The sequence below is a fragment of the Fopius arisanus genome, unplaced genomic scaffold, assembly GCF_000806365.1.
Source record: "Fopius arisanus strain USDA-PBARC FA_bdor unplaced genomic scaffold, ASM80636v1 scaffold00016, whole genome shotgun sequence".
NCBI lineage: Eukaryota > Metazoa > Arthropoda > Insecta > Hymenoptera > Braconidae > Fopius > Fopius arisanus.
Window position 1 is genome coordinate 416,025 of NW_011887755.1, and position 14,393 is coordinate 430,417.

The following is a 14,393-nucleotide window of genomic DNA, read 5'->3' on the forward strand; positions in this document are numbered from 1 at the left end:
TTACGCACCCGTCGAATACCCAGAGATCGTTTATCTGACAGCGATAGGGAGGGGAGCACGTGTTTTTGTCAAAATTTTAACGATTGTGATATCTCTCTGATGTAAAAATACCGTTCACTAGCAGCTCAAAAATATTCTCGACCACAAGCAGAAGCAAATAAAAATTCGTATGCGATAATTAACGAGAATGATATGCCTTCATTTTCAATTCAGCGGAAAGAGAAGGGAATTGCCACAAACTGTTACGAAACTGCAGGGCTATTTGACGAGAGTATTGTATCTCGGATTGATTCAGTCTCCACTGGCACATCGATTATCTCACTTGTGGATTCATTTCAAGAACATCTCCCTTGAAGAATTCAGTAATTATGCCCTCAGAGCTACTGCCATTCTTCTCGAAATACTGGCATTACGTAATTCTCGGTATCGCATCGTACTGCCTCGTGAATTTTCTGTGGAACCGTAAAAAAAAAAGTGAATGTGAGAATGAGAATGAGAATGACGAGGATATTTTTGATAAAACTGCCGACGAGGATGACCTACCTGCACTACCCAAGGACCTAGAGCATATTTCCTTCGTCTATGACAGACCAAGCGAGGAGGAAATGAAAAAACGGTCTAGGGAATTCTACGCAATTTCCAATGCACGCAGGACCATCAGGTTTTTTAGTCCTGATCCGGTGCCAATCGGTGTTATCCATGACATTATTGGAGCAGCCGGTAAGCATGGAATTTTTTTTCACCTCACGGTATGGTGCCCAAATGATGGAAATAATTGAATTTATTTCGGGTGATTAGGCACTGCACCGAGTGGTGCTCATACCGAGCCATGGACATTCGTTGTCGTTTCTAATGACAAGATGAAAGCGAAAATACGAGAGATCGTTGAGAGGGAGGAGCAGCAGAATTATTTAAAGAGAATGGGAAAAAAATGGACAAGAGACTTGACGCCACTGAAGACTAATTGGGTTAAGGATTATCTTACCGTCGCTCCATACCTGATTTTTGTTTTTAAACAGACTTATGGGATTTTACCTGATGGAAGAAAAAAGAATCACTATTATCATGAAATGAGTGTTGCTATTGCCTGTGGTGTATTACTCACAGCTATCCAGGTATGTGAGGGTGATTCAATGGAAATAGTCAGGCTTTGGGAATATTTGGCAAGTATCGTATAAGCCTATTGTCTTGATTATTCCAAGTATGCCGGACTGGTTACACTGACGTCCACGCCTCTCAACTGTGGACCTGCATTGCGATGCCTTCTCGGTCGACCCCCTCTGGAAAAACTCTGTCTGTTACTTCCGGTTGGATATCCAGCTATTGACGCGACTGTACCAAATCTCCACAGGAAGCCACTCGCTGATATTCTAGTCGAGTTTACCTAAACTACCCCATCAAACACTTTCTCATTCCCAATATTAAAAACTGACAGTTAGTAGAAACTAATCATTTATTAGCAATTTGCGTACAATCATTGAAAATAAGCGATATAAAAAATCGAATTCTGAATGACCAATAATTATCAACTCAAAATACAATGTCGGTCACATGATTAATCCATCAATTAATCTCTAAATTCAGGTGATTAGTTTTAATGTACAATTCCATTATCCAATCTCATTTTTTTTACTTCATTTGCAACTTAACTTAAGTACACTCCATGTATATAAAATATAAAAATACTGAGCTGACCAACAATTGAAAGGAAAAATCATCCGCAGTTAGGGGGACATGCATTTATGGTTATCCAGAATTGCTTCTCGTTATTCTCGGCCTTTTTTTTTCTTAAAACTTTCGTTAAATCATTGTTTCACCTCGTTATCCATTCGTTTGCATTGATTGGTGTGTTAGAGCTAAACAGTTATCGCACGATATTTGTTAAGTGTAAAAGCTTGAATATTATGATACATACAGATGAAGAGACAACCCTCTATCTATGCACAGATGTCAAATTTGGATTCACTTGTCAACAAAAGACATAATATTTTGGCTTGGTAAAATGTCATTTTGGATTATACTTCATCAATGGATTTCTATGTCCATGTGAATTCGTCAGATGCGTCAAGTTCAAATGAAAAATGAAAATTTTTCAAAGAAACTTCTGACATAATTCAAAAGAATTTTCTGTAAATTGCATAAAGGTTCTTTCTTTTATCTAGAAGGTATTGTCGTATCTATCTTACATCCAGCTAGTTCTTTTCAGTTTCACTATATTGTCCATACGTTTTTTTTTTTACACCATTATGTTTAATATTATTAAATTCATTTCACATTATTTCACGACAAATCTTGAAAGACGTTATAACGGTTTCGATTGATTTGCGAATCAGTCTCCATCTCTGGCTACAATAATAAGGTCTATTACTTTGTTTAATATAGAAAAAGATTTTAACTGAGCCTGGGGGTGGGGTATTCATTATAACTTTCATTCAATTTTTACACAATCTCGCTTTACGAACAATTGCCATTCATCTGTTTTTATAGGTTGAATTTAAATTCTCGATTCTACCTAAGGAGCATTGTTTTCTTTTATTTATAAAATTCTTTACAGTATCCAGAATTAATTAGTTACAAGATTAATTATATTTCTGAGATCACCAGCGCCTGAGACGTAATAATCATTAAAATCACGTGTGAAACCGATAACTACTCCGTTACTATTTCGCATTCCATTATTTTTCCGGTGAAGAATACATCATTTTCGAAATAAAATGCATCGAAATAATCAGTGTAGAAGAAGAACAAGAAGAGAGAATATCAAGTTAAAAACTATGGGAGATTGTTGAATTTTTAGTTGAAAAAAAGAAGATTAAGAGAATACTCTCGCTCGGATCATCCGATCCTCCAACAGGTGGTTGCAGGAAATGAGAGTACATACAAGAGGCCCTTTTTATAACGACGAAAACAGCTGCCACGAGGGATTCACTCGAGCGACCACTGTTGAGTATGACCATCAGCACCCATGTTACTTTGTTTATTATTATTATTTTTCTCCATTATTTGCAAGATTCTCTCAGCTTGTGGTTCAATCGCGTCGATGGAACTCGGCAATGCACAGGCGACACGACCAGGAACCCTCGGGTGGAGTTGCCAGAGGTGGGGATAGACAATACATATGATATCCACGATCACAGTCATCACAAAACAGCAACTGATCCTAATTTGATCATCCGGAGAATTAATTTTTATCCAAAAAAAAAATCTGTTTTTCTGTTGCTTCAATAAATTTTAACAAAGAGAATTCCCAGCTCATGAGTTTTCTCATCCGCATCGAGAGAGAGTGATGAGTCTGATTTTCGCATCAATGACAGAAGCATACTTAAAAAAAATAAATAAATAAATAAACAACAAGAAAAAGAAATACTCACGTCATTGTCAGATGTGCCACATATGGAACAACACTTGCACTCGATACACTGCCACCTGTACTTGCGTACAGAAACGATCATATTTGCAGTAAATTGCAAACAAGTTGGATGCCCTATAACAAGAACGACACTGGTGTCAAGGAAGAAAGAAAGCACAGGATGATGGAGCTGGGAGACTTGACGATGGATGCGGCCAGCGGAAAGGTGCCAGGACATTTATCTTGTGCCGAAGAACAGTGAACTCCAAGCTATCGTTTTTTTATCATTCACGCGGACATAACTTTTTAGTCAATTAAAATTTTTGAAAGTCTTTTTTTTTCATATCCAAAACATATGATTTTATCATTTCTTTCTAGATAAAATTCTTATATATTGTTTTGTTATCACAGACTAAAAAATTGAATTTCATTAACCCGCGATCAACTGTGTCTTTCACCTTTCCTCAGCACTAAACGTCCGGAATAATGAAACGCTACCATGTTTTTTTTTCCGCACAAAGTATTTTTATTTGATGATAAAATTGCTTGCAAGTAGTTTTCTTTTTATCCTTTGTCGTATTTCTGTTTTTTTTTTTCCTTCTGACGTTTTTTGAACATACCGTTATTTAGTGTTTGGAGTAATAAGATGATAAAAGTAATCAGCAGGGCGTACCTTGGAAAAGTTCACGTTCTTTCTTGCGCAGCACAATATAAACGTCGCAGATCACATTTTTCTTCCGCTTAGCACACGCAAAAATTCATATCTTTAATTATCTCATGTTCTTTTTCTTTTGTGTCATGTCTCTCACTCACTCATCATACTTAATAACTACTTTTATTTTACTGAGTAGGTGGTACTTAAACGTTACATTTTCACCTTCGTCTCACACTAAGCTTCGTGGATAATGCTTAATAAAAATTGCCTAATAACAAGTCTCTATTGATCTTCTCATTTCTCGTAACAAGGAGGAACTATTTGTTTTGCATGCCTTGTTGTAACTATAACTCTTAATCGAGAAAATGAAACAATCTACTGCTATTTTTCATTTTCTTGGGAAAAATTATTCACTCTAACTATTACTTTTTAAAACTTTTTTATGATTAATTGGTTCGTTTTGTTCTCACAATCATCTCTTGTCAAGTTAATGAGAGTACGACACAATCTGCCAGACAATCTCATCTTTCTATACAAATTCCTTATTTTCGTTTGTTTTGATTTCCATTACATCAATGAGATACATTCTATTGGAGATTTTTTATTTTCTCATGTACCAATTGGTCTCTTACAATATTCCTGGCAATATTCACGTGTATGAGAAAATATGATAGATTGATATTGGAAGCGAGTTTGTGCTCTTGGAGGCGAAATTATTTTAAAATCAATGTTATCGGGTTACAATAATATAAAAATCCGTAGAAAACTAATCTACTTTTGAGATGCTTCTACGTGAAGATAAGGTCTCTATGGGGTGCTTCGTGTGACTGAACAGTGAATAAAGTCAAGGGAATTCAACAGATTAAATAATAATAATGCCCATTCATTATTGAAAGGATGAAGTATGGAAATATATAATTATTTGATGAAATAAAATACACTGTAGTCGAAAAGCTCACAAATCATATCTTCTTCAATGACGTGCTCTAGTGAAACTGTGCAACAGGAATTTTTGATCTCACAATTCTTAAATTTAAAAAAAAAACGTCGACTTTTCAAATTCTAATTTTTTTTTCATTTGTCGATAGAACTTCATTACAAAGTTTTTTCATTATGATCATATCGAACTTTGTACATACTCGTGATTATTTGAGTTCTATAAAAATTTCTATCTTACAACTATTCAATTGTGTTTTAGAATAAATCACAGTTATCTCCGTAGCATTTCGTCCAATCAACGATGCTTCAGAAGATTATTCTTCCACTATTCTTCCTTCTATTTCGATAAAGGAATCACATGAAATTCCTATTACCCAGATGCGACAGAATTGCGCCATTGATAAAGTGATGTTTTGATATTTCTGCTTTGACTAGTGTATGATGAAAAGCCCCAATGTCAGTTTTAAATCTATTTCCAATAAAGCTCATGATTCTTTTCACCTAGAGAACATCAGACACGTTGAATCTATCGGTATTGCACGCCCAGAATTCCTCAATAGTAGCTAAGAAAAATAACTGCTCGATTGAGTGATAAATCCAGCAGATATTTTTCCCTCCTACTCAAGTCCCTCAGCGAATCAACCTCAAATCAAAGGAACAACATAATAAATAAGCACTTCACGACTGAATGAACCACGAAGATTGGTGAGCACAGCCTTATCAAAACCAGAATTTGGAAACAAAAAAAAAATGAATGAAGAAAACGAGACGAAAAGCTCCTGTTGCAAGAACGAAACGAACGATAAAAATGAAAAAATTCAACGAATGAAAGAGACTGATTTCATGTAGCAGTTGAACGAGAAAAAAATTTGAAATGCGTAACGAGATAATCAACTTTAAATTAGTCAACAAAAGAGAAAAAAAAAGGGGATATGGAAGATAATTAATTATGATTTGCCCGTCTCGAATACTTGCGCTTCGTTTTTTCCTCAATCTTACCTGAACGACCGCAATCACTGCATGAGACCAATTCCTCGGAACCACCGGTTTTTTTATTCTCCCTAGCATCACCAAGACAGAAATCACAGTAGGGTGATGGCTGTGGTGTTTTACCGGTCTTCTTATCAATAGTTTGTCCACCAGTTGGGCCGATAGTGTTAGCGAGACTGGTGGTTAATCCAGCAGGAATAGCAACATCTGGCCTCATGGGTCCTGGTGATGTTACCGCTGATGGTGATCCAACGGTCATCAATTGATGATCCTCCTTGGGTGTTGAGACAGTTGGTGATACTGGTGGGACACTCGTCTGAACCGGCGGCAGCTGTTGCTGCTGCGACGGCTGACTTGCTCCACCAACACTTGCATTCACATTCCCAACGGGGGATGGACTCGAAGTACTCGAGCTTGCTGTTGTACTCTGTCGCCCCCGACGTGTACCACCTAATCACAAACCGACCACATACCCATTTGCGCTTTTTTTTCTTTTTTTTTTTTCATTTTTCATTTGCATTTTCTTTTTTCCTCTTTACGCCTTCTCAAAACAATCCAACAATCATGCACACCTGGCTCTCTTTTTATCTCTCATTATTCCACTATAATCTCATATTGAAAAGTTTTTCATTGCGCCCACTCCTTGTCTCGACTTTCCTTCTACACCAAATCAAATACTCCCCAAAAACATTCACTCTACTGTTTATTAGTCAATTATTTTGGTCAATTAAACTGATCCCATTGAGAACTTATTGTGAAAGAGGGAAAAAGTTTAATTTATTTAAGGCACAAGTCGTATCTCTTTTCGATCGGCTTTTAATGGCAGTCACATCTCGATGGGATCAATTTCTTTTTTGTTACAAGCAGGAATAACTTCGTGTGATACCATGAAAATAGTTGCTGACAGATTGACAAATGTGCAAATTTAAAATCAGCATTCCATCACCAATAAAGAATTATCAGTCAGTGTTAAATTGAAATGAAAAATTTCAAGAGAAACCCAGAGATCCATGGCGCAATTCCCCGAATTGAACATTTAAATAATAATAAGATGAATGAAGGCATGGCGATGCAGCAATGGTTACCACTGATTACAACGATGCCCTGTACTTTCGAAGCATTCAGCATTCGGCGTGCAAATCAAACGAATCATTTTCTAAATGTGGCTGTTACGTGGAGAAGCAAAATGAAGCATATATCAATGTAATACATATGTCTTTCATTTTTTTTTATTTTGACTTAGAACATGCTCGCAAACCAGTAATATAAAAAAGTCAAGTTATAGACAACAGAAGATAATGGAACAAAATCGTAAACTCTCATTCGAGTCGGTCTAAACGCCTTTTCGAAAAAAAAAAAACAACAACTCAAATAATTGGGAAATAATTATGCGAGTTTGGGCACTTCGGAAGGCGAATAAATAGTCGAATAGAAAATCAAAGTTATAGGAAGAGTATATATAGTATTACATATTGTTTGCATGCCATTGCAAACTCAAAAACAAAAGTTTCATCGAAATAATAGAAATGAGAAACAAAGTAAGAAAAGAACGCATCATCAGATTGTCTCACAATTTTCGGCTGTTTATACTCAAAGACAAGGTCAAGGTGTATTTGACAAATTCCGATATAAATAAAGGGAATCGAATTGCTAAGTTGAGTAATCTTTAAAAATTATTTTCAACTCAAGTGTGAACGCCGAAGCGTGTAATTACGTATTTTATAATGAGCAACGGAAAATAATCAAGAGTGAACGAAACAAATTGGGAAATGAAAAAACCCATAGAGAATAAACAGTACACGATCACACGACAATAATATGCACATCATTGAAACACCTTCTCCGTCAATTATTTTCACTCTGAACCTCTCGCTCAATGCATCCTTACAAAATTTTGCGAACAATCGTCAAGTACTCGATAATGAATGAGACTCTGGATAGTGAGCTGCATGGATGGACAAGAGGAGAAGAGAGATAGAGAGAGACAGAGATCGAAGAGATAAATAAAGTATCGGAGTTGGAGTGAAGAGAAAGCAGAAAAAAAAAATGTTAAAGAAACAGAAAAAAAAATGAAGGAAGAATAGACGGGAGTCTTGAGATAAATGATCTTCCATTTGTTTGTTTAGCGTATTCTTTTTCTTCATTTGTTATAGAAACGTCTTAAAGGAAACTGCGAAAATTGAGCTTGATTTTGGGTCCAACCTGGCTGGTCCGAAGCAGCGGTGTCTGCAACGCTCCGTGTTTCAACATCGGCAGGACTGGGACTTAGTTCCTTAGCAGGATCACCAGAGGAAGTAGAGTGGGAATGACCGTAATGGTAGACCAGACCGGGTCTGGTTTTATACCGTGCGCTGCATACTGCAAAAGTGCAAATACTGTTTTCCCCCAAACCATCCAATGCAAAAACAAAAATAACAAAAAAATCATAATTCACTTATGTTTTTTTGACTTTATTCTTTTTTTTTCCTATCTTTTTTTTTCTCTCGTTCCTCATTCAGGACAAGTATCATGAGATTAGGGTAACAAACAAGAGAGGATTTAATAAACGATGGGGATTATAAAAAGTTCTTGAAATTATTTTTAAAAAATTGATAGAAATTAAAATAGAGGAGTTTTTGCAGTGCAATGGGACACTTGGAGATGTTAAAATAAAAATAAAGCTCAGTTACTTTCCAAGGGGGCGTTTGCTGCATTACTATTTATATCTTCTTCTTAATTTTCTTATTCTGGGTGAATTCTAACTAAATGAACCCCTGACCACCTAATAGGTATTAAAAAATATTAAATAAATGAATTATGTACTCTAATATGTGGACAAGCAGTGTAGGAAAATTCCAGCCCAAAGAAGCAAAACTAATACAATGCAAGGCTTGAGATGCTTCGTAATACACCTACTTTAATCAGCTCGCTACAGAGTGAACCTATCGCATTCTCCTTTTCCTTTATTATTCTTTATTTAGTTAATTTTGTCTCTCCATTGTCTAGTTAGCTCTTTTATTTCTTGATTGTTCATCGGGAAACTTATCTCTCACTACGTTCGAAGATACTTGGCCCTCATTAAGCTTGTTAATTGTTTAATCAATCATCTGATTTTTATGTTATCTTTAAAACAAAAACTCTACTCGTGCACTTTCTCAAAATTTGGCATTAAAATGCTTAATATTTCAGACCAAATGTCTTGAGACTATCGTAACAAGGCTGGGTAGGTTTTTTGGTGGTATAAAATATGGCAGGCACATATGAGTTATTTTAAGGGCTTCGGTTTATCGATATCTGTCAATATATTTCAAACTAAAAAAATAGCTGATAGTAATCGGTGACTGTCAAAGTCCTTCGAGAAAGTCATAAAAATATGAAACATATTCTTAATGGTTATACTCCTGTTATTGGATTGATTTTTTCATTTGGCGCAAATCTAAGAATAGATACGACTTGACGACTCGGCAAAAATTCTTTGGTGGTGAAAGATTAAGCTAATTATACTCGAAGAAAAATTGCAGCCACCCTCCATGAATATGATAGTCATAAAAATAATAAATCAATAAGTGAAATCTAGAAGTCAAAGAGATCTCGTGTCAGTAAAATTGGCAATCGGTCGATCGCTTCCTCTCATGACAGTTAATTCAAATTGAGTGTATATAATAATAATCCAATAATTTATTCATCTTCATCGAGCTTAACACCTATTAATTAATAATAATATTCTTTGTCTACCTTGCGCGAGTCAATTAGATTAATTCACGTAAATATAATCATAGAAGTATCAAGATTAACAGATTTTTCATGAACGCCTTGGGCGTTTAAATCTCGAAATCGTCGATAATTATTTCATTTTAGTTTGTGGCTTAGTGAAAAAAAAAATCATAATAAATGTTAAGTGAATAACAATAATTGCAAAAAATAGAACGAGTACGTAAGAAAAAAAAAATTAATAGGGGAAGTTGCTTTCTTTGTTTTTGGGGGGAAGGGAAGGTCATTTGTAGTTGTATCTGTGGTTAAACTTACGGTCACACACGAATGGCTTGTCGGAGTCACCGGCGTCATAGTTTGCTTTTTTTCGTCCTCGTCCACCGCCCTGGAACATCACGAATGATCCATTGGTGATGAGTTTTTCGATTTCTTCGAGATTAACTCATAAATCAAGTGATGAAATGAATTGAATTGAAAAATATTTTTATAGCAACGGATAATTACTTTAGATCTTTTCGGTCCTGGACTGTCAGTAGCTGGTGGATGACTCCTGGCAGGATGATGTCCTCCACCTCTGGGTCCTCTTCTTCTTTTTCTCTTACTGCTGTAGCTCTCCTCGTAATCGTAATCACTGTCCTGGTCTCTCTCCTCGAAGGCATCCATATCCAACATATCTTCTTCGTCATAGTACCACGCATCCTTGCTGTGTTCGTCTGCGAAATTCATGGGGAAACCTGAATTCAGTGATTAATTACCATGAAAGTCAGAGGGGAATGTATCAACGGTTTGTACCTTTGAGGGTAGCTGATTCTTTGCTGTCATCATTGATACCCGCCACGTTTCCATCTACTTCGATTCCATCGTCCAGGTCGCCTCGACCTCGTTTCGGATGTAGGTAGTGCATTAGGTACTGTCTCCGCTTTTTTCTCCATCTTTTACTGGGATATGTGTATATTTGGCCGTGCTGGAGACCAGGGAGACGCTCCCTCGAGGACATGAACAGGTTCGAGTGGTTCTGGGCGACTCCTGTACACAATATCCATAATATATTTATTAACGAGTACTTCTGAGACCCCTCGGTCAATATGAAAAACAAATTTTTCATTCTCAACCATTGATTAATGAAAAAATTTGCTTAAACCCAAAAATGGAGAATATATTAATCGACCATTCGTTTCGATCAATAATTCACGATCAAAGCCGAACGATATATATTTCAATCCGCAATTACATACGAATAATACAGAAAAATATTCAAAATTAACAATACCAGTTTGGGAATCGAGGAAAGGCATTCGTAATCTCCGTTCTCGGCATAATCTGCTGTTGTAAGTGGATGAATTCTCAATGGCTTCCCTGTACGCCGTGTCGTTGAGAAAGCTGTTGAAAATTATCAATTATAATTTGTCTCCGTACATTTTACAAGTGAAAAAATAAATTGCGCAAAATTTACCTCTCAATTTTGTTGAGATTCGCCTCATTGACGACATTAATGATGGAATGCGTTGACGGCAAAGCCACCGCCGTCATTTTGTCGTCAAGCGTTTCTGGATGGAGTTCAGCCCAATGCTGGGAGACTGCTGGGAAAGTTCAACTGGTCAATAGAAAAAAAAAAAAAAAACCCATGCCAACCACTCCGAAATGCCGTCAATAGTTGCGCTCGGAAACGCTCGGGCCTTTCCGTACATCCCCGTAGTATAGACATATAGATTTAACGTAACGTAAAGTTTCATTCACAATATACGAGAGGAGTATCAAATAGGAGTAAAAGGATAAATTACATAATATGCTGAATTTCTTTATTATCTTTATTCAAATATTACGGTACAACCGAAGAATATTCACTGAAAGTTTTATATATATGAAATATATGCAGAGATATATTAAATGCTGAAAAGCACGTGACTATTCTCGTGCATAAATAAATTACGCGTCCCCTTTGCTGTCATTTATAGCTAAGACATTGTGAAAAACGATGTGTTAATTTGATCTGCTGTATTTGAGGAGAATCTATTGGAATTTTTCCTCACACATGGGATCTTTAGTTTCCTTGAACTTCTGGAATTTTCTGATGAGCTCGTCGGTCTGAATTTCCCCATGAACAACGTTATCCCTCGTTCTGACGTTCACGGTTCCAGCGGCTTTTTCCTTCTCTCCGACAACTAGAAAATTAATTATGAGATTAATTAGATTGATTAATTTTCTGACCGATTGGTACACGTATTGCTTAGCAGGGGTTATTACCCAGAATGAAGTTGAACTGCGCCAGTTGAGCATTTCTGATTTTTTTATTCATGGTATCACCATCGTCAATGTCAACTTCAGCCATGAATCCAGCATTCCAGAGCTTCTCCTTCACCTGGAAGGCATAATCATCCAGCGGAGGCCCCACTGGAATAACCATAACTTGTCTAGGAGATAGCCAGAATGGCCACTTCCCTGCATAAGACTCTGTAAGAATAGCAATCATTCTTTCAACAGAACCGAGAATGGCTCTGTGAATAATGACAGGTCTTGTCTTTTCTCCATGCTCATTCACGTAAGAAAGATTGAACCTAATAGGCAATTGGAAATCCAACTGAATAGTAGCGCACTGATGTGGCCTCTTCAGTGCATCCATAATTGTGATGTCAATCTTGGGTCCATAAAAAGCTCCATCACCAGGATTGAGAAACCAGGCCTCGCCAAAGGTATCCAAACTCTCAGAAAGTGCCTTCTCTGCATCATTCCATACCTCGAGCTCCCCGAGGTACTTCTCAGGCCTCGTTGCCAAGCAAAGCTTAAAAGTGAAACCAAAAACAGTGTAAATGTGTTTCAAAAAGTCCAAAGCTCCCAGTATCTCCTCCTTGATTTGCTCATGGCTGCAGAAGATGTGAGCATCATCTTGCTGAAATCTACGGACTCTGGTGAGACCAGTGAGGGCACCAGACAGTTCATTACGGTGGAGAACACCAAAGTCAGCCATTCGCAGAGGCAACTCCCTCCAGGACCTATTTCGAACGTCGAAGACCATGCAGTGACCAGGGCAGTTCATCGGTTTGAGTGCAAACGTCTCCTTCTCAATGTCAAATGAGAACATATTATCAGCATAATGCTGCCAATGTCCGGAGGTCTGCCACAATTTGACATTGTACATATTCGGAGTGATGATCTCCTGGAAACCCCTCTTCTTGTACTCAGCACGCATCATCTCTACAAGGGTATTATAAATATGAGCTCCACGTGGTTGAAAAAAGCAGGAGCCTGGCGAGAGCTCGTGGAAGAAAAACAGCTCCTGCTCCCGCCCTATCTTTCGATGGTCTCTCTTGGCAGCCTCTTCCTGGAACTTCTCCCACTCCTTCAACTGCTTACTATCCGGAAAACTAATTCCATAGATACGTTGCAGGCTCTCAGCGTTGGCATTTCCCTCCCAATAAGTCGACGAGTTCTTGGTTATTTTTATGGCCTTAACTTTACCAGTATTTCGTATATGAGGACCTCGACAGAGATCGATCAGAGGGCCACACCTGTAGACAGTGGTCGTCGGTGTAGTGACTTTCTCGTTGAGAATTCTCACCTTGAACTCATTGTACTTGAACATCTCCAAGAGATCCTCTTTTTTCATCTCCAAACGCTCGAATGGTTGTTTATCTTTCACGATGCTCTTATAGAGAGACTCAAGGTAAGGGAAATCTGTGTTGGAGATTCCCTTCTCTCCCAGGAACATGTCGTAGTAGAAGCCATTCTCGATTGGGGGACCATAACAGAGGCAGCCTCCGTAGACTCGTTCCATGGCTTCACCAAGAATGTGAGCGGATGAGTGCCAGAATACCTGTTGGCCCTCTGGATTATCGAATTTTATCAGCTCCAGCTTGCAATCAGACTCCAGTGGTCTGTCCAAGTCCCACAGGACGTTGTTGACTTTCGCAATGACCGTATTGTCTGCTAGACCCTGACTGATACCTCTGGCAATGTCGTAGGGGGTAGAACGCCAGGACTGCGCTGGAATGTTCTTTCCATCGGGAAGGGTAACCGTAATCTCGGTGGAGACTTTTCCAGCCACTTCTGCGTCATAGTCAGCTTTCAGTTTATCCCACAGGTCCAAACGTTCCTACAATTTTTATTTACACTCCATAATTTTGGTCTGGATTGTCTTTTTATCTTCTGTATTCCCTACCTGAATATATGCAGGCCATGGCTTCAACTCGGTGACTGAACTCTTCTCAGGTGCTGGCTTCTTCTCTTTACCCTTCATTTTAGCCTGAAATTTTAAATTAAGTTACGGTTCGAAGGACACCATTGAGGTTAGCCGATGAACGCCATGCGTTCAGGGTGCGTTAAAGCTCAGCGACCCAACAAAAGGGGATTATTTTGGATAAAATCGAGAGGCTGATTGGAGAGTGTTACGATGGAAATTTCGCCTTTCTGAGGATGAAAAATATGTAAATATTTCATAACCAACCCAAGCATGTTTCCACATAACACCGCATTGTGAACAGCCACGGTATCGCAATATGCTCAGCATATTTATTGTTCAAATGAATCTATGGGAGTTTAGTATGAATTTTAATTGATATAAATTTCAAGCATGCCTTTTCGGTTTTAACATTGAGTTTTTCAACGCCGGTTGTCACGTCGTCACTCATGATGATCACGATAAAACGGATTTTCTGGATAGACTAACCAACTCTATACGTCACGAATGCTGCGATGTGTCTATGTATAAACTCTACACTTCTACATTATCGCATGACGCAATCCTTCAAAAAACTGTAATCAAAGTCCCTCATA

The 14,393-nt window shown here is 37.7% G+C and overlaps 3 protein-coding genes across 6 annotated transcripts; 1 reads left to right on the plus strand and 2 right to left on the minus strand.

Annotated features, from left to right (window-relative positions):
* The first annotated feature begins 38 nt into the window (after window positions 1-38).
* On the plus strand, window positions 39-1,695 carry Iyd (Iodotyrosine deiodinase). Its single transcript, XM_011300084.1, has 3 exons — window positions 39-720; window positions 799-1,115; window positions 1,203-1,695. Exons 1-3 carry the CDS (start codon window positions 369-371, stop codon window positions 1,386-1,388), a joined length of 855 nt encoding a protein of 284 aa, XP_011298386.1. The 5' UTR covers window positions 39-368; the 3' UTR covers window positions 1,389-1,695.
* Window positions 1,696-1,790: 95 nt separating this feature from the next.
* d4 lies at window positions 1,791-11,220 on the minus strand. Of its 3 annotated transcripts, none has more exons than XM_011300082.1 (9): window positions 11,077-11,220; window positions 10,894-11,003; window positions 10,416-10,649; window positions 10,128-10,336; window positions 9,939-10,008; window positions 8,136-8,291; window positions 5,943-6,383; window positions 3,372-3,484; window positions 1,791-3,160 (listed from the first exon to the last, which is right to left on the minus strand). In XM_011300082.1, exons 1-9 carry the CDS (start codon window positions 11,151-11,153, stop codon window positions 3,029-3,031), a joined length of 1,542 nt encoding a protein of 513 aa, XP_011298384.1. In that variant the 5' UTR covers window positions 11,154-11,220; the 3' UTR covers window positions 1,791-3,028. The 3 variants fall into 3 exon arrangements, with proteins under 3 accessions (XP_011298384.1, XP_011298383.1, XP_011298385.1); XM_011300081.1 differs by having other exon boundaries at window positions 10,128-10,357; XM_011300083.1 differs by lacking the exon at window positions 8,136-8,291 and having other exon boundaries at window positions 10,128-10,357.
* Window positions 11,221-11,423: 203 nt separating this feature from the next.
* ThrRS (threonine--tRNA ligase) lies at window positions 11,424-14,328 on the minus strand. 2 transcript variants are annotated; one of them, XM_011300080.1, is made up of 4 exons: window positions 14,195-14,328; window positions 13,780-13,863; window positions 11,868-13,713; window positions 11,424-11,785 (listed from the first exon to the last, which is right to left on the minus strand). In XM_011300080.1, the coding sequence occupies exons 1-4, from the start codon at window positions 14,246-14,248 to the stop codon at window positions 11,634-11,636; spliced, it is 2,136 nt and encodes a 711-aa protein (XP_011298382.1). In that variant the 5' UTR covers window positions 14,249-14,328; the 3' UTR covers window positions 11,424-11,633. The 2 variants fall into 2 exon arrangements, with proteins under 2 accessions (XP_011298382.1, XP_011298380.1); XM_011300078.1 differs by lacking the exon at window positions 14,195-14,328 and adding an exon at window positions 14,065-14,186.
* Between the last annotated feature and the right edge of the window lie 65 nt (window positions 14,329-14,393).